This window comes from Hesperophylax consimilis, chromosome 9, assembly GCF_061612785.1.
Source record: "Hesperophylax consimilis isolate HC1 chromosome 9, BYU_Hcon_1.0, whole genome shotgun sequence".
Lineage (NCBI taxonomy): Eukaryota > Metazoa > Arthropoda > Insecta > Trichoptera > Limnephilidae > Hesperophylax > Hesperophylax consimilis.
The window spans coordinates 18,982,261-19,008,816 of NC_142844.1; the positions used below are offsets into that span (position 1 = coordinate 18,982,261).

The 26,556-nt window shown below is 34.6% G+C and overlaps 1 protein-coding gene across 9 annotated transcripts in view; it reads left to right on the forward strand.

Annotated features, from left to right (window-relative positions):
* The window catches only part of Sap-r (prosaposin), a 77,828-nt gene that overhangs the window by 10,479 nt on the left and 40,793 nt on the right, over positions 1–26,556 (forward strand). For 8 of the 9 annotated variants that reach the window (XM_089635705.1, XM_089635697.1, XM_089635704.1 and 5 more), the window contains exons 3-17: positions 5,966–6,113; positions 9,253–9,450; positions 9,843–9,974; positions 10,258–10,490; positions 12,067–12,167; positions 12,705–12,859; positions 13,077–13,175; positions 14,126–14,299; positions 15,147–15,281; positions 15,726–15,881; positions 17,278–17,608; positions 18,298–18,455; positions 20,836–21,019; positions 24,468–24,607; positions 25,840–26,091. In XM_089635705.1, the coding sequence (XP_089491831.1) occupies positions 5,966–6,113; positions 9,253–9,450; positions 9,843–9,974; positions 10,258–10,490; positions 12,067–12,167; positions 12,705–12,859; positions 13,077–13,175; positions 14,126–14,299; positions 15,147–15,281; positions 15,726–15,881; positions 17,278–17,608; positions 18,298–18,455; positions 20,836–21,019; positions 24,468–24,607; positions 25,840–26,091 (2,596 nt within the window). The remainder of the gene's footprint in view (positions 1–5,965; positions 6,114–9,252; positions 9,451–9,842; positions 9,975–10,257; positions 10,491–12,066; positions 12,168–12,704; positions 12,860–13,076; positions 13,176–14,125; positions 14,300–15,146; positions 15,282–15,725; positions 15,882–17,277; positions 17,609–18,297; positions 18,456–20,835; positions 21,020–24,467; positions 24,608–25,839; positions 26,092–26,556) is intronic. The other variant, XM_089635698.1, reaches the window with a different exon arrangement.

Genomic DNA, 26,556 nt, shown 5'->3' on the forward strand with positions numbered 1-26,556 from the left:
TAATTTTTGCTAAATGATTAATTTTATTGGAATTTTGAAATGTTCATGCATATGTGTACAGTGCTGACATTTGCAGTCCATTATTTAAAAATAAAACAAATAATTTTTTTTTTTTTTTGAAATGCAGTTTAGTCCATGAAAGTCATTTTAATTTTTTATTTTAAAAAGAAAGACACAAATTCCTAGCTTACGTATAACCTGACAATATTTGAAAATCTCCTACTACCACCACAATAAGCGTAAACTGTTGCTTGAGTTGTGATGGAGGACATAGCCAGCTAAGGAATTGAACACACTACGCCTAGTGGGACCCAAACGCGATGTCAACTCAGCCACCAACCAGTCATTGTATTAATATATTGTTGTATTATATTAATAAACGTATTTGTATGTAGGTATTGTCTCAGTGATGTGTAGAACACATAGATAATCTGAACAAGTATGACTGTTTCTTTCCAAACAGTTGTTTTCACTATTCTTATAATAATAATAATCATGGTGTGTGAGTCACTGATGTGCATTAGTCAGGGTTCAATCAAACTGGTGAAGTGCAACTGACTAAAGCACAATATTTAATATGAGTATTGTCATTATCTAATTTAATTTTTCATTTGTGTTGATTAATAGCCGCTAGGTAGCTTTTAAATGTGATACTGCAAGAGACCCCTGACACCCCAAATTGCGCCATGTTGTGAGGCAGAATGAAATGTATTCTGGTTATTAGATGTAGCTGAAGCCATTTTGTTAGTGGATAGTAGTTCTTTAATCTTTCTATGCGTAACGTGATTGCTCCTAGCAAACTCTTTTATTTCAGAACAAAAGATAGAACCTTTTTCCCAATGACAGCACAATCTTTGCCTTGCCCCACTTTAACCTGAGAGGATCTCAATTGCCCCGGCAATAGTTCATACATAAAATTCAATACCCCATGCCTCATATGCTATATTTATAGTGATGCTAAAAAGTTTCCATGCTCTGCCATAGAATTTTTTTGACAAACTCAGTGACAAGGTGGTATACTCGTCTTAAGGCGATGCACTACGTCGTGTAATATTTTGAATCGAGCCGCTATCAATTACACACCTTACGTAGATGGCGATAAGGCTTAAATTCCCGCTTAACACCATCCACCTGTTGTGATTTATGCAAGAAAAAAACATGGCTGTTTCTGCTATCGTGGTACGAGAACACGCCGTCAGATGGAATGCAGGAAAACACTTCTTCTTCTTGACTTATAAATTTATTAAATCACAATATAATTGCAGAGGATCTTATTTTCCTCTGCTCAAACTTAAACTGAAAGAAATTCTTTAGTTTTCCCTAGGTTTACATAAACCTAGTAATTATCTCACGACTGACTGCGTATGTACGCATGTACCTACCAGTTATATCAATACTAGCTCCTCCGTAGGTACGCCTGTACCTACCAGTTATATGAATACTGTCCTTTTTCTGGGAGGTATCTGTATTTAAACTAAATTCTTGAAGGACATATTACAAAAATAAAGATGTTCCACCCGCTCGTCGGAAAACAACATTCTTAAACATAAAAAATAATGCACTTAACTATCCTAAATGATACAAACGTGACTTAAACAATACAAATATTTTAAAGGAATTATTTTAAGGAAGATGAAACTTTATTTGGGGTTTTTATTACTATGGGACAGGGGTGGGAAAGATATTGGAAAATATTTTTAGGCATAATGGTTTAACTACCGGCCGGCATAGTCCAGTGGTAACGCATTGGACTGCCATTCCGAAGGTCGCGGGTTCGAACCCGGCGTGCGCAAATAAATTTTATTTGATTAATTTGTGTTATTTCACAATTAATTAATTAAAATAATATATAGTATATTTGCGGCACGTTCCAGAGTGGAAGATACTACCAGTATCGCCCTGGTGTAAGACCACCATTCAGAATTGAAACGTTGCTCCAAATGGCTTTAGCCGTGTTTAGTGACTAGATCTGAATAGCCAGGTACTTCCTCACCTTCCTCTTTCCCTTCCCCACTTACCTTCAGCCTCACAACATCCCCCGATTGGGGATGCCATAGTCTCACTGGCTCCAGACGGGAGCAGTTGGGACTCTTGTGAGGTATTCACTATAAAAAAAAAATAAAATAAAAAAAAAACTAGGGTCATCATAAAATAGAGAGCGAACAACTCTATTTGAAAGCTGCCGCCGCTTGAAGTAAAATGTCACGAATTCTTAAATCATAAATTATACACAAACAAGACAATATCTTTATAAAAATACCAGGCCAAAGAATTGTTTTATTGTAGGGTCGAATGTGCAAATGTGTGAAACTACGCTAACTTTGAAAATACGAACTGTGGGAACTGGCCTGAAGGCTAAATTTTATTGAGCAATATGTAAAAGCCGCATTCTGGAAGATCCAATGGCCAAAAAGTGCCTTTTATTTTATTTTGTGGATGTTCAGGCACAAATATTTAAATGTTTTTCGATCATTTTATAAATAACTTAATTTGCCACATTATACAATAAAACCATAACCTAAAATGGGTTTGTAAGTAGGACATTTTGAACTTTAAAGCAGTTTTCATAGGCCTTACACATTATTTTTTCTGGGCTTATAAAAAGACTTATCTAAAAAATACTCGATTATTTCAGAGGTCAGGATGTATTCTACTCGCAGTATTTAATTAAAGCATCTGAAACATTTCTAGGCGACCAAATTTTCAAACCAAAAACACATGATTTAGCATTACTAGGTAGTGCATCGCCTTAACCTATGTGCTGCTACATGCATACATTTATGCGTGAATAACATATGCGTCCAGGGCTACGCGCATTTATTTATGCGTTTGACTTTAGCAGCTGTATACTAAATACTTGACGAATTTAGCAGATAATTTAACCAAAAAATAGTTTGATACTCCATCTTGCATCTTGCATTCACTGATTAAAATATTCTTATATGTTTACATAAAATAGTTTGATACTCCATCTTGCATCTAGCATTCACTGATTAAAATATTCTTATATGTTTACATAAAATAGTTTGATACTCCATCTTGCATCTAGCATTCACTGATTAAAATATTCTTATATGTTTACATAAAATAGTTTGATACTCCATCTTGCATCTAGCATTCACTGATTAAAATATTCTTATATGTTTACATAAAATAGTTTGATACTCCATCTTGCATCTAGCATTCACTGATTAAAATATTCTTATATGTTTACATAAAATAGTTTGATACTCCATCTTGCATCTAGCATTCACTGATTAAAATATTCTTATATGTTTACATAAAATAGTTTGATACTCCATCTTGCATCTAGCATTCACTGATTAAAATATTCTTATATGTTTACATAAAATAGTTTGATACTCCATCTTGCATCTAGCATTCACTGATTAAAATATTCTTATATGTTTACATAAAACAGTTTGATACTCCATCTTGCATCTAGCATTCACTGATTAAAATATTCTTATATGTTTACATAAAACAGTTTGAAGATGATGATGGTGTAACAGTATGGTGGTGTGTGAGTGGCACTGGAGTGATACTTGATTTTTTGTTATGTCAGTTTCATATTACATCAGTTTCCTACACTTATTGTTTATGTATGTATTTCAACACATTTCAGGAGAATTAATGAACCTTTTGAGATAAGCAAATCATAAATCTGTCAAGAAATAAGAGAGTTATAGCAGTTTAAAAAGATGAGTTATGAATTAAATAAATCTGTCAAGAAATAAGAGAGTTGTAGCATTTTAAAAAGATGAGTTATGAATGACAAGAAGAGTGACACACAATATTGATATTATTTTATGTTCCACAAAAATGCAGTGAAAAGATTAAAGTTATATTTATTTTTTTTGTAGCATAACAAAATAGTCTTTAAAATTTTGTTTGATGAAAATAGTGGTTTATTTTCAATAACTTAATCACCTTATAATGTCGAGAAATTATTTCATCCTGATGCAAAATTTCATCAACTGAAAAGAACATTAACTAATTCTCAATACAGCAATTCTGATTGGCCAAATATATTTTATATTATATTTTTTAAATCCCTAAAAGTACAGCTATCAGATCTAAAGCATCCAAATTCAAAGGCATCGCTCCTTGCTTCTGTACTATAAATAATGTCGATAAAAAAATCATATTGATTTTTGACTCGCCAATAATTTACCACTGAGTTTCGATATCTGCATATTATTTCAACAATTGTTATTATATTATGTAGCATGGAAATTTTTTTCATTTCCGTAAAAAAAATTATAGCAGCATTAGGAATGCTCAGATTCACAATTATTCACTCTTTGGTGTGTGATTTAATTGGCTTGCCAAAAATAATATTCTATAATATAATCATTTGGTGAATATATTATTATCAAAAATTTTATGCAAATCAGCTTTGAGGCAGGAAAAACGTGTTTTTTAAACTCTTCTGCTAAGTAAATCAAAGCAAAAAATATCAACGTATTGGTCACAGATAATTACTAGAGAGTGATAAAACAAACAATATGAGAATTTTATTTTTAATTGCTTTGTGAATTTCGCGCTTGGATTACAAACCAAATAATAATAAAATATTTTTTATTTTAATGATGAATTTATTATTTCACCAATTTTTATTATATTATGTAGCATGGAAAAAAAAAATTATTTCCGTAAATAAATTTATAGCAGCATTAGGAATGCTTAGATTCACAATTATTCACTCTTTAGTGTGTTATTTCATTGGCTTGTCAAAAATAATATTCTACAATATAATCATTTGGTGAATACATTATTATCAAACATTTTATGCAAATCAGCTCTGAGGCAGGAAAAATGTGTTTTTTAAACTCTTCTGCTAAGTAAATCAAAACAAAAAATATCAACGTATTGGTCACAGATAAATACTAGAGAAGCGATAAAACAAACAATATGATAGTTTTATTTTTAAATGCTTTGTGAATTTCGCGCTTGGATTACAAACCAAATGATAATAAAAGTTTTTTTATTTAATTATTTTAACATTAATAGTCTAGATCTCGACTTATTTAAATCTTAGACTTGAAGTAAATTGTTAAAATACGCTTTACAATAAATAAATTTCCTTGATTACAGTAGAGAAAAAGACAGGCTGTCATATACCTTAATAATTGATCACACGTTTTTTACTAACGAGACTTCTAAGATTTTAAAAATAATTTTACAACTATGTACACGCTGCAAGTTCTGCTACAAAAATGGTTAATACGTGGTGTTTTGTCGATGGTATCACTGACTAACACAAAAATTAATTTGCATGGGTTATTCAATGTGTTAATATATTTTTTGTAATATCATTATGTCATCTTAATTTTAAAAAATTGTGTTATAAAACAGATAAACAATGATAAATAACAATATGCAAAGTTTTTTTATGTACAGCAATTAATTCACTTGGTTATAAAATAATATTCTTGGTTTTTATCCCGACTCAGTCATATCCATTTTGTCAAGAGATTGATGAATGCATATTTCATTTGTTTATATTAGGTTCATTTATTAGACGCATATATATTATAGTCGTGGATCTGAGAGCTTTGATTCCACCTCTTTCTCTGCTAATGTTTCATTTTTGAGCAACAGGGAGAGTATGTGTATACGTCACTGAACATTACCAGGTTATGAATGACCTGACAATATTTGAATCCCTCCTACTCCCATCATTATAAAGAACAAATAACAAGATTTCATTTTACAAAGCAACGTTATGCTATAATAAACTCTAAAGTAGCTTTCTCTGGAGCCTGTGATGGGAAAAATCGAAAAATGTTGCTTGTGCAATGATTGAGTATTTAGCTAGCAGAGCATAGAAGTGATGCCTAGTTGGGAATCCAACGCTTTGAACCACTCAGTGACTAGCTGGTCATGTTTTCTATGTTATAAAAATATAATTCTGCTTTTAGTATCATTTCAATGGTTATTTTGATGATAACTTTGTTTGTAGGAACGCAAAAGGATGCCAAGCGGTGACGCACTGCATCAAGGCCGTGTGGGAGAAGCAGGTGTTCCCCAAGGATGATGATGACATCTGCACCATCTGCACCAACATGGTGCAACAAGCCAGAGACCAGCTGGAAAGCAACCAGACTCAGGTTGGTTAAACATTGGGAATGGTAAGGTGACGTGAATGAAAGATGAGTGTGGTATCCTTGCGGCGGCTTTATTGAAGCAGTCAAATTACAGAGTCCAAATAGAGTAGCCAGAGTAGTCACAGTTGTTGCTGACAATGAATGACAATGTCACTGTAGTAGTTGATGTGCATCACGATGGGACACACGTAGGTCACATCTCGGTGGGATGTGAATCCGTGTCCACTAATCACAGAGATGATGGAGACCGGACTTGTGGGTGGTGTTCAGCGCTGGTGTAGACCATTGGTCTGCAGGTACTCCAGTGTGTAGTAAGCCGAAGGTATGGTAGACCTGGTTGGGTGATCATGGGCTCGAATCACGAGCAAGGCCCAGTTCAGTTAGCCGCGGGGTTAGTTCAGTTAACCGCGAGGGTTAGGTTCAGTTAGTTCGGCTTGCCTGAGAATGACCGGCTGTGTGCTAAAGACTGATTAGGTACTTCGACAGCCGCTTTATGTAGGGTACACTCATGCCTGGCAGAATCGAGAAACTTCCCATCCTAGTAGGTCGGCGCATATTTCACCGCTCGTGTCATAGATTCCAATGTGATACGCGTTGTATATATCGACGTTCTAGAACCTACTAGTAGCTGCCGCTACAAAATATTCCGAACTATTTCTTTCAATATCCTACCACAAGGGCCGTTTAAAAAGGTTTGACGAGTGACGTCTTCAAAACTTTTAAAACCCCCAACATCATTTTATTTATTTTTGGAAAACCAACAGATTTTTTTACATCTATAAATAATAAACAATACAAATAAAATCTAATGACAGATTTTCACACAAACATAATTTTTTTATCAAAAAAGGGTCCCAGTACCCTGGGCTAAAATATTTACAAAAAATACAAAATTGTGGATATTAATTAAAAAATAAAATAAGATATAAGAACACAAATAAATGACAATATATAAAAAAATTATCCTCACTACACTAACAACAGCAATGATCACTAATATATACCTGCAACTAAACTGAACAAATGTTTATAAAATTACTGGTATGCAACTGAATGGGATTAATAGCAGCAACGTGATAACTTGATATGTGTTGATGGATGAAATGGCCGGCCGTAGTTCAAGATAAGAAGAGAAATATTGGAAAGACAGGAAGCCTTCCAATCATGTGTAAGATCAAGGCTGAAGAAAATACATAGTCAGATAATACATTTGTTGGTGACCGGACAAATCAGAATTCTTTCAAGAAAAAAAACCAAGTTAACTTAGTTGGTTAGGTTTTTCGGGTAGTTTTTTTATAAAAAAAATGTTATCACTTTTATGACTTGATATAATTTTTATAAGGTTTTCTGATTTGTCATGGAACTATCAGATCAATAATAGCACAGTCTTCGTTAGTAATGTGGGACATTCGATAATAAAATGTTTTACTTAATTTAAACAAATTTTACTGCCCTCCACTATTGTTTGTTTCATAATTCAAATACATATATAGTAGGCTTAAAATTGCAGATTTAGGTTAGGCTTGTAGAAATTGTAGCTCTGATCGGCTGTGGTAAAGCTTGACACAATTAACTTTGTAGTCGGTTCCGTTGTTAGTGTAGATTTTGTGAATATAAAACAAAAAATCTTTCAAGTCGACACAGATAGTGATCGCACTTATAGAGTTTTCTGTTTATTTGTATGTATATTTTATAGGTGTTTTAATATATGTATGTCGTATAGTGAAGTTAAATCTAAATGTTATAACTACATCCATAATCTCATTTCACTTACCTTTAAAGTTTATTGAATACATTATTATCAGATTTGCAATGATTTATTCTGCCTATATTTATTATGTTTTTAGCTGGTTTTGTACTAATTGTACCATTTTTATATTTATCGCTGGATTTGCACTCTTAACATGATTTCATATTTAACATTTGAATTATCTTAGTCAGTCGTTTACCCTTGACTGCCCTCATTAATTATCCTAATAGACTTATATATGTATGTAATAATATTATATATATTTATGTTTGCAGTCATAATGTATGCGTAATACCTAGATCTTCATCGACACGCGTAATAGTATATATGTTTGGATGTTATTCATACATCTATCTAAGCATTCACAATGCTATAATAATAAGAAAATAACTTATGATTTCTTCATTAAAATCATTAAAAAAAATTGTTTGGTCGACCTAGTTATTTCTGACAGAAATGGCTGTGTAATTTTATTGAAATCAGAGATTTTTTCCGCTTCATACACACAGATTTTCTGGTTTAGAGTAGTTAAGATAAAAATTACTGCAAGCAAGGATAAATGTTTCATTGTGTCCAGGGTGTATTACATAATTTCATCAATAATTCTACCACTTAGGTTGGGGTGTTTCAATCTCTTGTCACATTTGATGAACATCAAATCCTTAATCAGTGTTCATCAAAATGTGAAGAGAGTTTGAAACAACCCAACCTTATTTAGTACATACGCAACAGGTTCGCTGTTCCTAGTCCCCACTGGAACCATTTAAATTTAATTAGTTGACATCTTATAAATTTTGTGGCTACAAACCTAATAGCTTAACATGAAACCTTATAATACAAGGTATAGAAACCAATGCAAATTGTAATAAATATACCTGGATATGATGTGCAGATATTGGTATGTACTAGTGGCGGACTGAAACTTCATTATGCCGTATTGCGCTACCTTCTTCTTTAGCCGACCATCCATTTGTCCATCATCAGGACAAATGTGTGATGCATCTTCCCTGATCACATCTGCCCTGATGATGGACACTGTAATGCTGTCCGAAACTTTGGCTAAGGAAGGAGGTAGCGCTACACGGCATAATAGCTCAAAAATAAATCACTACAATTAATGATGTAGTTGTGGCTGAAAAAAAATTGTATGGAGATTTTTGAGTTTGGGGATGGTGCGCTTCTCCAAACTGAAAGAATCATGAAAATCTTCATAAGAAAAATTGAAAAAAAAATGTTTAAAAATTCAACTACAACCACATCAATAATGTTATTTTCAATCAACCACTCTAGCTCACTGGAAATTCACAGATCGCCACTGGTATGTACATATTTTTAACAATGAGAGTATAAATTACACCTTCTAATGTGCATTGCATTTTTTATTGTTTACAGGAAGACCTGAAGGCTGTTTTCGAGGGATCTTGCGAGTTGATTCCACTGACTATCGTATCCAAAGAATGCATCAAGCTGGTGGACCAGTTCATCCCAGAGCTGGTGGAGACCCTGGCTTCACAGATGAACCCTCAGGCGGTCTGCAGCGTTGCCGGCCTTTGCAACAATGTTGCCATCGACAAGATGCTAGCGGAACTTGTAAGATTATCATTGAATTAATTGGTTGGGCGTTGGAAAAATAGCAATTAATATGAGAGCACCATCGTCTGTCCTGACTTCCTCTAGAAAGCGTCTCGTCTTGTGTTGTCTCCCTTTAGTTTTGTATCTTCCAAGGATACGGTGTTCGCCACCTAAGTGGTCTCCTTGCCTCTTCTTACGTGGGAATGGGATGTATAATTATTAACGGGGTTAAATTATGTTCGAATTAACGGGGTTCTACTGTCTTCTGTTGTATGCCAAATTGTAATGGAAATTTGTTTCATTTTTGGACAACATTGGCTGTCAGTATCTGGACATTTATTTAAGAGGGTGTTGGATAATTCTAATGTTTCGATCACTGTAATAATCGAATTTGTATGTTTTTTTTTTAGAAACAGAGGCAGCTAACCAGTGGAGCCCCAATTGGCACAGACATGTGCACCGGTTGCTACTCGGTTGTTGGAAAAATGAGGAATAACTTCGATAAATTGACTTACACGGGATTCCTTCAATCAGCATTAGAGGTACGTGTTGAGCCTTCCTATTCAGTTAGTTTGGAGCAAGAAATTACATTTGATCAAATGTCTATAAAATATTCAAATACAGCTTCTCTCCTTCTGGTATCTTCTCTTATTGAGTTTGACTATCATCAGAGCAATCTTCAACCTGCAGTATGCAATCTGGAACCAAGCAGAGGATCTGAAATTGTACCAGTCCCATGGTTTGAAAGCCGTGAAATGTGGCTTCTACCTCTTCCTTACTAGTCCTGTAAATACATATTTTAAATTCTTTAATGTCTTATTTCAGGTTTGCTTCAAGCTCGGTAGTTTCTCCGACAGCTGTGCTACGGCTGTTGTGAGCCATTTCGAGGACCTCTACTCCCATCTTCAGGAGAACTTCGACAAGGAGAGCGTCTGCCACGTGGCAGGAACGTGCACCGAACGCTTCCACGAGCACAAGGCCGAGGGTCTCGACATTACCAAGATGACCGAGGTGGAGATTACACCCATGGGCAATGTCGGCATGCTTCCGGTCAAGGGGTGAGGATCCATGACACCTTATGTTTTACAATTATTTTCTGTAACCTTGACAGCATTTAGAACTAGAAGAAATTAATAAATAATTTCCTTAGGGCAAGTCTTAGCATGTAAAGAGGATGAGTTGAAAAATGGAGTTTTGATTTAGCTATGTAAAGTTGATTCCTTGTTCCGGGCTGCAGCCCACATTGTGAAGATTTTTCTGACGATAGTCAACCTCCTATAGGAGAGGGCACCGGAAGAACAATGCAAACAAATTCACTCGTTAGTTACATATTTTGCTAGTCAAAGACATAACATGATGTGATTCAATATTTTAAAAACACCGCTCGGTGGGAGAAAAGGTTGATTTTTCTCAATACATATATACTCTTTTTTTTCATTCTCTCCATTCTTCCATTTGTATAGGTACAGCATTTTTATTATAAATCAACTCTTTTTGTGACATGTTGACTGTTATTGGTCATTACCATAGCCGATAATGAAGAAAAATAATATCCTGGGTGTTTTCCAAATGTGTTGTCAAACACCAGGATATTTATCACTCAGTTCCTCTGTCAACACATACAAAATACACTCTGTTTTCACATGTCATCCTTTCTTATCCCACAGCTTTGAATAATTTGTTGACTTTGAAAGTGACCTTTAGTACATTTCTATTTGCACAGCATTTCACCGATAACCTTCATTAATTTATTCAGAATTATTATTAAAGCATTTATTTATATAAAATGGATTAAAATATGTACTCACATATTGAAATGCTTTATTTTTAGAAATAACATAAAAAATAAACCAATTTAAATTCTGAATCTGATATGTGTAAGGGCATTTACATGTGAATGTAAATATTTTTTTAGTGTTAGTTTTCTAGAACAAAAGTATTTTGAATATTGAAGACAATATTACAATTTGAGGTTTTACTCAATAAAGTTATTCCGAAAAATAAAAAGTATTTTGAATGGTTAAAGATACAAACTTTTAATTTAACTTTATAAAGTATTCGCCATCTTGAAATACTTACCTAGTATAAACGTCAATGAATTGAAAAAAATTTTGATTTGCTAATTTTAATTTGAGGAAAATATTATGACTCACCCCATTTATCACTCATAATAGTCTAATCAGTATCATTGGCCTAATTTAATCACCTGTAAATTCTGATGTATTTGTTTTGAAATTTGCGTTATCCACTCGAGCGATACCCAAATTTAAGAAGGTAATTTTTATAAATTAAGATTAATTATTATTTTTTTATCATAAAATTATGAAACCTGAAAATAGGAATAAACAGTGAAATATAGGTGGATTCGTTCACTTTAATCCCAGTAAGCACTTCATAATATTTTTCCGTATTAATATTTGTAGGTAAAATATTAATTAAATTGAAAACCGAACACCCGGAAATCTCCATCGCTCGAGTGAGAATAATAATCGTAGTAAATTATTTGATTCATGACTTTTTTATCATAAAAGCATTTATTGACATGGTTATTCCAATAAATACTTTAGAATGTCAAATAGCAGTTTTTTTCATATAAATTAAAGAAAACTGACTGGTTTTTTGTAATTTTTTCAGAGATGATGTGCCGTGTCAACTGTGTGAGCAACTCGTCGGGCATCTGCGAGATATTTTGATTGCCAATACTACTGAAACTGAATTCAAGAGGGTACTTGATGGTAAGAAATCTCTTATTTGTTTTTAAATTTACCTGGCACCTATTGTTGCAAATTTTAAGACCTATGTCATATTTGTATTTGAGAATGTTTTGAGTGACCCCGGGTATTAAAGAGATGGAGAGCAGTACTATCTGCTCAGGAGAAAACACAAAAGTTGGTAAGTATTAAGTGGTCGGTAAGTGAAAACACAAAGGTGATTCTGTTAGGGATCAATAGCATTAGTCCTTCGAAGAACTTTGCATCGAAATTCTTGTAGAATATACACAGTATTACCACCTACCTGAGGTGTCACAGAAATGGAGACAGTGCCTGTTTTTGCAAAGTTAGTTCTTTTTCAGACGTCGGGATTCCAGACCAATAAAACAAAAACATCACAATCTAATTATCTTTTGAACTACTTTTTTTTAATAAGTTCTGTATTTAAATAAAATTATCCAACACCTCTTAAATAAATGTCCAGACACTAACAGCCAACATGGCTGTCAGATTCCAGGTCGGTGTAAGCAATTAGTCGATTACATATTTCATTGATTTCAGGTCTCTGTAAGCAAACTGGTGGTTTCTCAGGAGAGTGCCTCGCTATCGCTGACCAATTCTACCCCGTCATTTATAACTTCCTCGTCAGCGAGCTAGACGCCAACGCTGTCTGCAACATGGTTGGCGTTTGCCACAACACAGCATCCAGTACCTACGTAAGTACCTCACAAAATCAGAATGTCAGTCATCAGAAGGTACGGGTTCAATTCCCGTTGGAGGCATTAATTTTTACTCAGGAGATATTTTCAATTTGTATTGATATTTCAGGCGACTAATTATTGCTTATAAAATTGTTAAAAATTCCTTGATATTATTTTCTCAGACATTTTGGAATTTAAAAAAAAATTAACTTCTTAATTGTTCTCTTTATAGGATGCTCCTATTGCTCCATTGATCCTGACATCCTCAAAGAAAGTAAAATCTACCCTGAACAAAGCACTTATTGGTAATGATGAGGCTAACAGCTACAAGGTAAATTTACTCATTCTTGCCCTTTTACATAACAATTCTCTAATCCCCACTATTTTCTCATGTGTTATCCCTCAAACTTACCGCCAATAAATTCATCTAACAATACCAACTTGAATTTTTGATATTTGAAACTGAAGACCGTTCAAATTTTAAAAATCAATTTAGCACTGATTTTAAATTTGATGGTCATCAAAGGTGACGGAATCTCAAATACTCCAAACTAAGAACTTAACCCTTTTCATATTTTTGATGTTGGCGACCGAGGATTCTCTTTAAAAGTCTTCAGCTTGGTGAAGGGTTTTTACGAACTAAACTCAGGTGGCTTGAGAGGGAGGATGCGAACACCGCATCCTTAGGCATGAGGAACTGGAGAGATTCACACTTGAGTGGAGCCGTTTGGTTAATCTTCGGTATGCCAAGTTGCAAAACAGAACTTGTGTTACCATAAGGGGTGACTCAATTACCCCACACATTTTATCATTTTAATGCCAGTTTTTTTCATTTATTTATACTTTTATTGCAAATTATTCCTGTGGCTTACATGTGTATTACATTGACTTACCTCTTGTATGAACATTACTTGGTACCTTGCTTTCGTACCTCACCCCCTCACTCAGCTCTGGTAACGTCCTGAGTGTGAGTGAGATAGCGCGCATCACCCACTGCTGGGTGTATGGTTCCAGTACACAAGTAATATTTTTTGTAGCAAGAAATGATAATACATTTTATTCTAGTATTTTGGTTTATTTTTTTAATGGTTGATCGTGTTTATAGTTTTGTAGGAATACAAAAAATACTAAAACTGTGATGTCTCTTTTTAAAATTATAAAATAGAGGATAGTAATTTTTGAGATTTTTACTACTCCTGTCAGCAACAGAAAGGTTAAGCACTAGGATTGATAATACATTGCATTGTTTTTAAAAATAATTTGTTTTATTTTCTCCCACAGCCCAGCGTCAAGATTGGAGAAAGTCAGTTGAATGTAAAGGTGGTGAAGCCTGAACTTGGTCAGCTGCCCATCGACAGGATGATGATCACCCTCCCCCAGAATAAGGAAGTGTGCACCTTCTGCCAGTACTTCCTGCATTTCCTGCAAGTGCGCATCAGTGACTCCAACACGGAGGTAATAATTAATCCAAAATAACTATATTCGGTATATTATTTTAAAAGTTAACCTTATAAGATTTTAAATGAACAAAAAGTAATTATATAAATATTGTTTACATAACAAATAATACCTATTAGGTACAAAACAAATTGCATACATTCTTAAATATCATCAATTTTTTTACTTTCCATTTGAGCGTCCTTTACATAAATGGCGCTAAGACACTACACGTTCAGTAGTATCTTGGTGGCTCGTGACTTTTGAGTGTGATAGAGTGCTAAGTTTGAAAAATTCGACATTATTGATGTTTAGTCCATAATGATTTATATTTTATTTAAAAAAATTTGATTATTAATATGCCATCTTTTGTAATATTAGCACTCTAGTAAACCCAAAAGTCAAGAGTCGCCACTGGTTGCCGTATCTGTAACTGTCAGGTATTCACAATTTCTTCCAACTGCATATTGCAGTGTCACATAGAGGTATTCATAATATCCTTGAATTAATCATTGCGGTGTTGCCATTAGGTATTAATGTTTTCCCCAAACTACACATTGCTAGGTATGCATAATTTCCTGGAACTACAAAATATAGTCACAGAAAACAAGCATTTTTATTGCATTTCAGAAAACACATAAAGACTGGTTTTTAGCAATATGCATACTTTTTTTCCCCCCTATGATTGTATTATTTTCTGTGAGCTGTATGGCTTATTTTAATTCAATTGTGTTTAAGTAAAGCCTGAGTATTTATCAATGTTTTACGATAGCTGTAGATTCATTTTTGTCAGGTCATCAAACGACAATAATTAAATGAAGTATCCAAACATATTTGTTAATGTGAGTGTTTGTGCGATTTTCAGATTGAAATTAAGGAGCTTGTTGAGAAAGCCTGCAATAAGCTCCCCAACACCATCAGCTCTGAATGCGATGCTTTCGTAGAGGCCTATGGAAATGCTATCATCGCTCTTTTGGTCCAGGAAATAGACCCATCTCAGGTGAGACCATCTTTCGATTATATCTCAATTCCACATTTCCATTATACTTCAATGTGAATCCCAGCATTTATACCATGTTCCTAATTTATTTATCAATCACCCTTACTCTGGTTACCCTAATAAATGTGTTTTAAATTTTACACAACTAATCTAAACTAATTTTAAACTAACAACCATTTACCATATGTCCAGTGGTTGTCAAAACCACGACCCAGAACGTAATATCTAATCTTCTAAAGCAACGAGGGTCACACTGCCCTAGTGAGGTCGTTAAAATACTAATGAATAATTTTATGTTTTTCTTAATATTTTGCATGCAATAATAGCGTGACACCATACAGTGAAGTTAGTTAATTATTTTAAAATCAAAATCATCTTTTAAACACTACGTTATGATATTAATAATACGCATTTGTCCACTCACCTACTAATTTATTTATTTAGGTGTGTCCCCTTCTGACTCTCTGCCCCAAGGAAGAGCTGATGGTCACCAATGTTGAGATCCTGATGACAAGTGGAAACCAGGACAAACCTAGCTGCCCACTTTGTCTCTTTGCCGTTGAACAGTTGCAGTCTATGCTCCAGAACAACAAAACGGAGGTAAAAATAATATGTGATATTCACTAATCAAAACTTAAGATTACACAAGATCATAAATGTAATTGGCTGCTGTAGAAACAATCAATGGTGTCGCAAACGTATTTATTTCTAAAACTATGTTTTTTTTAATAAAAAAAATCATAAACCGTATAAACAAAGCTCCACAGCTGAAAATTGTTCGACAATAATCAAGGCCGAACCAAGATACAATAAAGAGACTGAAGCTTTCCGTTAAACCTTTTTACAAAACATAACCAAAACTGTTGAATATTTTTTGCTGCTAATTTTTTTATATTTTATTTAGCCAAGACAGTGGGTTGAGTGAAAGTACTCGCGGGCCGTGTGAAATGGGCTGAATAGTTCATCATTGATTTAGGACGGGTTGTATCAGAGAATTTGAACAATTCTTCAAATTTCAAAGTTAATTTTCCAGTTCTGTTATTATTTCAGTTTTATCAAGTATCTAGCCCATAGTGATGTAATAACAGAACTTGAATAGGACTTTCACGGAACCCGAAAATGAATGTTGAAATTTGATGAATTGTTCAAATTCTATGAAATAACCCATCCTTGGAGTATGTTTAAGCAAAACCATGCTTATCTCCGCATACGAGGTTGTTAATTGAATTGGTCACTAGGACATCATTTGAATAAGCATTTTATTTAGCTGAGCGTTGATTTAAATGACTGTGAGATAACCTTGGAAAGAGTAAACTAAGACAAAGTCAAAGTACAATACGTAATACTAATCTTTTATTCTGTAAAAACAAATAGCCCAGGCTAAAGCGCCTAACAGCGGAATGAGTCTGACCTTTGCTTTTGTAAGTAATGACTTCTGATTGTATTGTTGAATGTTTTCTTCATTCCTTTGTGTTAAAACTAAAACTAGTTTTTCCTAGGATATGAATTTTAAAATGTGGAACAATATGACTTCTTGTCTTATTGTCTTCTCATTGTGAAAATGACAGTGCAAATATTTTTGTTGACAGAAAACTTAGCACATTTTCACGTACAGTAAATACAATGTTCAAGTGTTTTTGCTGCTTCAGACGAACAGATTTTCTACTTTATCGTTTATATTTTGAAGTCCACTTCTTTCCTGCCGGAGGATTATCTATTGAAAGAAATCCTAGTTTGGCTTTCTTTTCTTCCTTGGCCCATTGACTGAACTGAGAAAGCTAGGGATATAATATTGTGCTCAATACATCCACGCCTTCAATGCTTATTTTTATGAATTACATAATTTCAGTACAAAATGAGTTCGGCTTACATCCATTATTCAATATACTTTGGGAACGGTGTGAAAAGTTTGGAAATTGAACAAATTGGAATAAATATTGAAGAAAAGTCCATAATATATCATTTTTGTTACAACAATATATTTGGTTGCTTACAGGAAAGCATTCAGAACGCTCTGGACAACCTTTGTTCTCATCTCCCCGTGAAGCTGAAGGCGGAATGCACCGATTTTGTGGACACTTACTCCCGGCAACTCTTTGAGATGTTGGTGGCCGACTTTACGCCCCAGGAGGTGTGCGTTTACCTGAACCTCTGCCAGGACCAGATGCCGGACGTGTCCTCGCTGGAGACCATTATCTCCAAGCCGATGACCCTGACCGACAAGTTCCACGCCAAGCAGGGCCTGATGGCCGATCACAACAACCACAGGAGGCCGGTGCTTCCCGAGTACATGCTGGAGGTGGTGGATGACAAGGCTGCACAAATCGGTGAGCCTTTATTTTGAAGTTTATTGGGAAATTTATCTTTTTTGTTGGTTTTAATTTCTTCCACAGTTAAGCGATGGAAGAAGGAAGTCGGTGACCGTTTGGAAAGACAAAGTATGATCAATCCTTTCGCTCTGTCGATACCTGTAGAAAATGTCCCGTTGGCTGGTTTTTTCTCACCATTCTGTTGATCCAAAAGTTAATCGTAACTTTTTGGTTTAGAAGTAGTTGATTAAAAATGTGCATAGCTTTCAATAATATAGTTAATATTTTATTTAATTTCCGGAAATCAACAGTTTATATTTTATCAGTACAGGTTATTTTATCCGTAGTATAGCCAAAAAAAACAGTTATGAATTTCTTTCTTGTGACTGTACCTCATATGATAAGACAACATAATAAAATATATTGAAATTTGCTTCTGGAAAGTAAGAAAAACATTTGTTTTATGGGGCTTATTCTAGGATTGAGGTGTCATATTAAAAACAAGATTCCGTTAAGTTCAATATGATTAAAAAAATATATGTATATGTATACATATATTTTGCCCTCTGGATTTTACTATTGTTAAGCTTGATTAATACTGAAAATATTCCTTCCCAGCTCTAATTAATTCACAATAATTCATTGAAAATTTATTCGTGAAATAATGTCGTCCATAGTTGAAATATTAACAAACATCGATTTTCTAGAAACTAACGAGATCCCCGACAACACATATAACGGCAAGCCCCTGATCTACGCCAGCGCCGCGCCCAAAACCAGCACCGTTAAGGCCTCTCCCCAGTGCCTCATCTGCGAGTTTGTCATGAGCCAGATCGAAAAGGAACTTCAGGACAAGAGCACAGATGTGAGTCTTTGTTACATCTTTAATTCAATACATACTAACACCAACACAACAATAAATTAATGTAAATACTGGAAATGTATCAAAATATAACAGCTGTTGGAAATAACAGCTAGATGTCGACAACGCCCAATGCTAATGATGAAAATTTGCATAAACATTTGGATATAATCGAAACTATCATTAACTTCCAACGCACATATGTAATTCAACAGAACTCAGAATGCAGTTCTATTACTGTGTATTGCTTTAGCAGTCTTGATGAAAAGGTATACTAGACCAGTATTATTTAAGAGCTCGGTTTTCACAGACTGTCCTTATGTTTAAACGATGAAGTACAGTGTGAAATTTTGTAAAAACCATTGTAATCAATTTTTATCATTGTAATAAGCCCACCACTTAATAATAATAATAATATTTGGATGATTTTTATAGCACCGTTTTTGTGCAAAATCACCTCAAGGGCGCTGTACAAGCAGAGGCGGCTCTAGGGATTCAGTCGTGGTAGGTCATTTGAAAAAAATGTGTGACTAATCTTTATTTGATATTGTGAAAAATGCCCATATATTATTAACTATATCAATTTGTTATAGAGTTTTAGAGTCGCGGACTCTAAATAAATATTATGTTAATATAATAAATTGGAAATAAATACACAATCCATGTACTTACGGCAAATTATTTTTAAGATATTAAGTTTTAATGTAGTTGTCCACAACATTAAAATAAATAAAATCAGTGTTTGATTCTATTTGACAATGATTTTTGACGTTTTTTGTTTTGTTTCATTCTAAATCGATAACAACATAAATAATTATTCTAATCCTTTCCCGAACTATGCAATTGAAAAACAACCATTGTTCCACACACTACAAGCGTGTAAAATGAAAAAACGACATTTGTTTATGTCACCATCTCTGTAAAACATATAATATTCACCGTGTTGTCTCCCCCACGGTCATGACCTAAGCGTCCCTAAACTTTCTTCGGAAGCTAATTTTTACTTCGACGAAAAATATAGTGCCATCTCGTTTATTCTATGGCGCGCGTAGGGACAGAAGATGCCAAATTGGACATTCTTTAAATTGACCCAGCGAATCGTGTGGACTTGTGAATGAAAGCTTCTATTAGAGACAACAGATGTCACTGCTAGTCACTCGCCGCCGCCGCTGTTTCGCGTTACATTTTAAATGTTTTGATGCACATAATTGATTATTATATTTATTATTGTTGTCTTATAATTTTGGGGGGTCAAACACCAATTGACCTAAGGGAAGAACCGCCACTGTGTACAAGTATATAATACATTTCTACTATGATCTATGTTATTACTAACTATCACTTGAGATTAACACTTTGACTAATTGTTTATTAGCAAAATTTAGATACAGGATTTAGGACATAATTGGATATAACTGGACTTTCTCTCAGGAATGGTATATTTAATTTAAGGGTATTACAGCTTAAAAGGGAAGTTTTTAGTTTAGACCTGAATTCTGTTGGACTTGTTATGGATCTTAGTTCTGGATGGAGTTTATTCCAAGCCTTCGGCCCAGATACTCCGAAAGCGCGATCACCAAACTTAGTATTTGGCTTGCACTTAGGTTCCATCAGTCTGCCTACAGCTGATGATGTTGCTGATCTAAGAGTAAAAGTTCCATCTGTTGCAGCTATATTTTGAGATAATGGGCTTTGAAGAAAGTTATGTTTGCACTCGCAGTCACATAATGTATAACATTGACTTCTCAGATGGAACCTTGCAATCCACCATATTGGTTTTATTATTATTTTATTCAGTAAAAATAAAATTTTAAAAACTTTTAAAACAAATTTTTAGTGTCTAGTAGTCACCTGGATTGTAAAATGTTATCATAATATAAATAATTCCAAGTTGAAATAATAAGTTGAAGACATGGCACGATCAAGTGAATCAGATACTCGAGTCGGGCCATGTCAAGAGTCAGAATAATAGAAGAGTATGTATGATACGATGTATGAATGGGAATGAGGCAAGGAGTGTGTGCCAAGACCAAGTTGTTTGGCGGTCCGTCCTCTCTGCCTACCCCTTCGGGAAATGGCGTGATGGTTAGTTAGTTAGTCAAGAAGTTGAAATCTTTATTATTTTTAATTAGTGTGCCATCTCTTGCTCATTTGACTAACACTTCGCCAGTATGCCGCTAGATGAATTGGCGTGTTGATTTGAAATTTCACTTTTGACTCCAGACTTCTCTTAGGATATATTATTACCGCTGCCCCTGATTTCATTTGTCCGTGTGATGAACTAACATTATTAATATTACAACAGTTGACAATTACCAATGATAATGGTGTTTTTTTTTTGTGTTCCCATTTCAAAAAAGCATTAATGTTTCTATATCCATAGGACCAGATTAAGAAGATAGTGCACGGTGTATGCGGCATCATGCCCGAGTCAGTTAAGAAGGAGTGCAATGAGTTTGTGGACAAGTACTCCGACCTGGTCATCACCCTTCTCTCCGGGGGATTGTCTCCAAAGGAAATCTGCTCATTCATTCACATGTGCGACGACCAGAAGATGATCATCCAAAGTAAGTACTACAGTAGAACCTCGTTAATTCGAAATCCAGCGGACATCAAAAATCAAATTTCGAATTAACGAATTCCCACGTAATTCGAAATTTTATGAAAAAAAAAAAAAAAAATACGCCGAAAATCGATTTTCTCGGCCGCCTCTTCAAATCCGGGTGGTATTTTAGTTGTAAATTCGTATTAATACCAATTATTTCTTTATTTTCGCGGTCGATTACCGTAGCGGCCGGCCCTGTAAATTCAGATATTCGCAATAAATTCGTAAAAATGCTATATATTTACGCGTAAATCGAGATTTTGCTGCCGATTTCGGTCGCGCCCTACCCTTTAAATTGAGATATTCGTAAAAATACGATATATTTCCGCGTAAATCGAGATTTCGCGGTAATTTTCTGTCGCGGCCGGCCCTTTATTTCAAATATCTGAATTTGAATTCGTAAAAATACGATATATTTCCGCGTAAAACGAGGATTCGCGGCCGTATTCCGTCGCGGCCGGCTCTTCAAATTCAGATATTCGAAATAAATTCATAAAAATGCTATATATTTACGCGTAAATCGAGATTTCGCTGCCGATTTCGGTCGCGGCCTACCCTTTAAATTGAGATATTCGTAAAAATACGATATATTTCCGCGTAATTCGAGATTTCGCGGTAAGTTTCTGTCACGGCCGGCCCTTTATTTCAAATATCTGAATTTGAATTCGTAAAAATACGATATATTTCCGCGTAAAACGAGAATTCGCGGCCGTATTCCGTCGCGGCCGGCTCTTCAAATTCAGATATTCGAAATAAATTCATAAAAATATGATATATTTCCGCGTAAATCGAATTTTGTCGGCAGTTTTTCGTCGCGGCCGGCCTTTAAGTTCAGATATTTGAAGTAAATTCGTAAAAATATGTCATATTTCGGCATGGATCGAAAATTTTCGGCCGATTTCCGTCGCGCCGTATTTTTTCAACGCGGATATTCGAAGTAAAGTTAGTAAAAATACGATATATTTACGCGTAAATCGAAATAACGCGGCCGAGTTTCGTCGCGGCCGACCCTTTAAATGCAGATATTTGGCGTAAACTCGTAAAACTACGACATATATCCGCGTAAAATGTATTTTCTCGGCCCTTTAAACTCGGATATTCGAAATAAATTTGAAAAAATACGACATTCCAGTGTAAATCGATTCAGATTTACAAAATAATAATACTAATTAGGACGATGTATAACCACGTAAAAATACATTTTTCGGCGTTTTACCGCCACGCCTGACTTTTAGATTCAGATTTACGAAATATTATGATTTATTTTCGCAAAAATCAAATTTTTTCGAATTACACGAACAAATTTTCGTGCGCGGACAAAAATAAATTTCGAATTACGAATTAACGAATTTCGAATTAAAAAATAATTTGTATGAAAAAATTTTTCAGCGGAAATTTTTTTTGCGAAAATTTCGAATTACGCGTTTTTTCGAATTATCGGGGTTCGAATTAACGGGGTTCTACTGTATTTTTATTTGTAAATTTTTATTAACAACCGATGTTTTCATTTTGAAATAAAATATAGTGCCGCTACTAAGAAAATTCGGGCTGAAGAGTCCTCTAGAATAATTAACCTAATAAGAACCTGCAACAGAGCACTGTTTGTTGGTTTTGTGCAGCTCATGTATACCTATTAATGCCCAATGTTGTGTATCTCTAACTATTGGTTGTTGAACAACTACTATATAAAATAAATTTAAAAAATACAACTATACGCAACTAAAATTGCAGCTTACAATATGTAATACAATCTGAAAGTGTTATAGTGCCTACAGAATATGTAAAACAATCTGAAAGTGTTATACAGTAGAACCTCGTTAATTCGAAATCCACAGGAAATCAAATTTCGAATTAACAAATTCCCACGTAATTCGAAATTTTATAAAAAAAAACACACCGAAAAGGGAGTTCCTTGGCTGCCCTTCAAATTCGGGTAGTATCTTTGTAGTAAATCTAATTTTCGCAACCAATTACCATCGCGGTCACCCCTTCAAGTTCAGTTATTCAAAGAAAATTCGTAAAAATACCACATATCTCCGCGTAAATCAAATTTCGCGGCTGGCCCTTTAAATTCGGATATTTGACGATTTGGAGATTTCAGTCTATTTCTGTCGACACGGCCTTTTATATACATATACATATTCGTAAAATCAATCAATTCGTAAAATAAATTTGTACAATCTGAAAGTGTTATAGTGCCTACAGACTGCTGTTTTCACACATACTAACTGAAGCCACCGCATCGAGAGGCTCAGCCGTCCGACCCTTCTTTCCGTCAAGCCCATTGTTGCATTTTTTGCTGCCACATGTTCTCCAAAAGTATTATAGTGCCTACTGGCTACTGTTTTCACACATACTAACTGAAGCCACCGCATCGAGAGGCTCGGCTAACCGACCCTCCTTTCCTTCAAGCCCATTGTTCCATCCTCTCATGTCTGAGGATTTATGTCTTCAATCTATTTACCCAAAACCTCTATATTACGAGCCCTGCTATTAAACATGTTTTCAATTTTATACAACTGATAAACAATCATAAATGTATGGTAAGTGGTTGTTTATGAGTTATGTAAATTAAATGTTTATTAGTAAGGGTGTTAATTTTTAGTGTTGTTGCGGGGGCTGTCTTAATTATTATTCAGAAGTAGAATCATTGACTCATACATGAAAAGCCATGATGGTTCATTATTTGAAGATTGTCTTATTTCATCGATGAACAGCTAGCCCATGGTGACGGAAAGATCCAGAGAACTTCTCACATGGCCCCAGAACATGTTGACATATTCCCCCCAATTCTGGAGATAAAGACGTGTGTCTTATTTTTAAATGGCTTCGCAATTTATTTTTACTCGGCAGATATTTTCAATTTGTATGGATATTTCAGGCGGCTAATTATTGCTTATAATAATTTGTTATCATTTGTGCTATGCATAAAAAACCTTGTCATAAATGTATGGTAAGTGGTTGTTTATGAGTTATGTAAATTAAATGTTTATTAGTAAGGGTGTTAATTTTTAGTGTTGTTGCGGGGGCTGTCTTAATTATTATTCAGAAGTAGAATCATTGACTCATACATGAAAAGTCATGATGGTTCATTATTTGAAGATTATCTTATTTCATCGATGAACAGCTAGCCCATGGTGACGGAAAGATCCAGAGAACTTCTCACATGGCCCCAAAACATGTTGACATATTCCCCCCAATTCTGGAGATAAATACGTGTGTCTTATTTTTAAATGGCTTCGCAATTTATTTTTACTCGGCAGATATTTTCAATTTGTATGGATATTTCAGGCGGCTAATTATTGCTTATAATAATTTGTTATCATTTGTGCTATGCATAAAAAACCTTGTCTTATAAACATTAGTTTATCATTAAAAAATAATAATGTGTATTTTGTTTTATCTTCCAGATTCTGTAATGGAGTGTGCAGTTTGCGAGGAAACCATTGATGTCGTTGAACAGCTTCTGAGGAACCCCAACGTGGACAGGAAGATTGAACACATTATTGAGAAGACTTGTTACGCTCTGCCTGCTAGGTATTTGGATAGGGTAAGTTTTTAATGCTTGGTTTGATTTTACATTTAAAAAAAAATCATTTTTAGCACCAACTTATCATTAAAAATACTAATTAAGCAGTATATTATTATTTAATTTATCATTGTAAGTAATGTAATTGGAAGAGCTTTACTTCTTCAAAGATCAATAATATTGGGTAAGTTTTTAGATTTTCACGGCCAAAAGCATTTTTGTTGTTTGTTTTTGGGGTGTTATGCCGTGTTGCGCTAACTCCTTCTTTAGCCGACGTTTCGGACAGCGTTGCAGTGTCCATCATCAGGGAAGATCCGGTAGATCACATCTTCGGATCTACCGGATCTGCCCTGATGATGGACACTGCAACGCTGTCCGAAACGTCGGCTAAAGAAGGAGTTAGCGCAACACGGCATAACACCCCAAAAACAAACAACAAAAATCAATAATATTGATTACAGAGCTAATAACAGGGGTTAGTAAAGAATGACCACTGTTGTATCCCGACAATGAGATGTCTTCCTTAAAACCTCCAGATCTTAAAAAAATTTAAAATTTAATTGGTTATTTATGTAAATGTAACTCGTGGTTGTGCTACAAAAAGTCCACATTTTAGTTGAGAGTTAGATATGAATTGTTTTTTAACCCAAATGTATATCTGAAAAGAGTATTTAAGTCCTTTAATTGGCAGTAACTCCACAACATTATTCAAACCATCTATCTTCTATATATATAAAAATGTAAATGTTCGTTTGTTCAAAATCTTAAATCTCTGAATGTTCTTCACAGATTGCTTTGAAATTTCGACACGTTGCATTCAAATGTTTTTATATACCTATTTTATATAGATGTCATCTGTTGGATAAACAAACTTTTTTGAAAAACAGCGACATCTGTTGGACGTAAAAGCTCACGTTATTGTTTCTCTATCTGCACAGACAGACTAAGCCACAACAACGCATAGCGGGATACAGCTAGTAAATAATAGAAAAAAGCAACAATATGTGTCGCCAACATCGTTCACCCATACTACTGAAAATTGGATCTACCCACAACAGCTCCCCGCAATGTATATGCAATTTTGTCATAGCTCGGCAACAACCCATGTCATATCTCCCTCTGTTTCTATTATCTATGGTTTAAACGTAGTTTTAAGAAAGATAGCATCCAAACAAAACCAGTAGATTTATTTTCATGATTTTAAACCAGGTACATTTTGTTTTAAACTTAATACGATTGCTTTTCCATTGCAGTGCTTGAAGCTCATGTCCATCTACGGTGAGAGCATCATCCACTTGATCTCCACGCTGGCTGACAGCGGAAAGGTGTGCACCGAGATCGGCATGTGTGGGTCCGACAACCAACACAGCTACCTGGAAATGGATACTTCCGTGGAGTCATCCCGGGAAGTCAGGTCTGCGGAGCAGAAACTGATCGGAGCTAACAAGTGCACCCGGGGACCAGCCTACTGGTGCCACAGTGAGGATCACGCCAACGAATGCAATGTAAGAAACTACATAACTAACTAATCATTCCTTGCTTCATTCACATTCATACACCGTCTCATTCATACCTTTCTGTTTTTTTTCACTCTTGACATGGCTTCGACATTACACTCGTTTCTCGTTTATCTGCTCTACGGAAATAATTCAGCTTTTTTTTATTTTTTCAATCTGCATCCACACAGCATCTCCAAAGATGACATAGGCCATGAGGGAAATTAATTTCCTCGGGGCCACCTGAGGGGGTTAGTGAAAAAAAATAATTCTAACCACTTTTTAAACTGTAGGGAGTTCTAAATTTGCACGATATGTTGCCGTTTCCAAGATATGTATTTACATTGATCATCCATCTCATTTTTCACAAAATGACTTTTTAGTCTGAAATAACCTTTTCAAGTAAAAAAAATTGTGTTGTCTCTTTTGGTGACCGGATAACTAGGTTTCATATGTAAATATTTAACCTAGTTT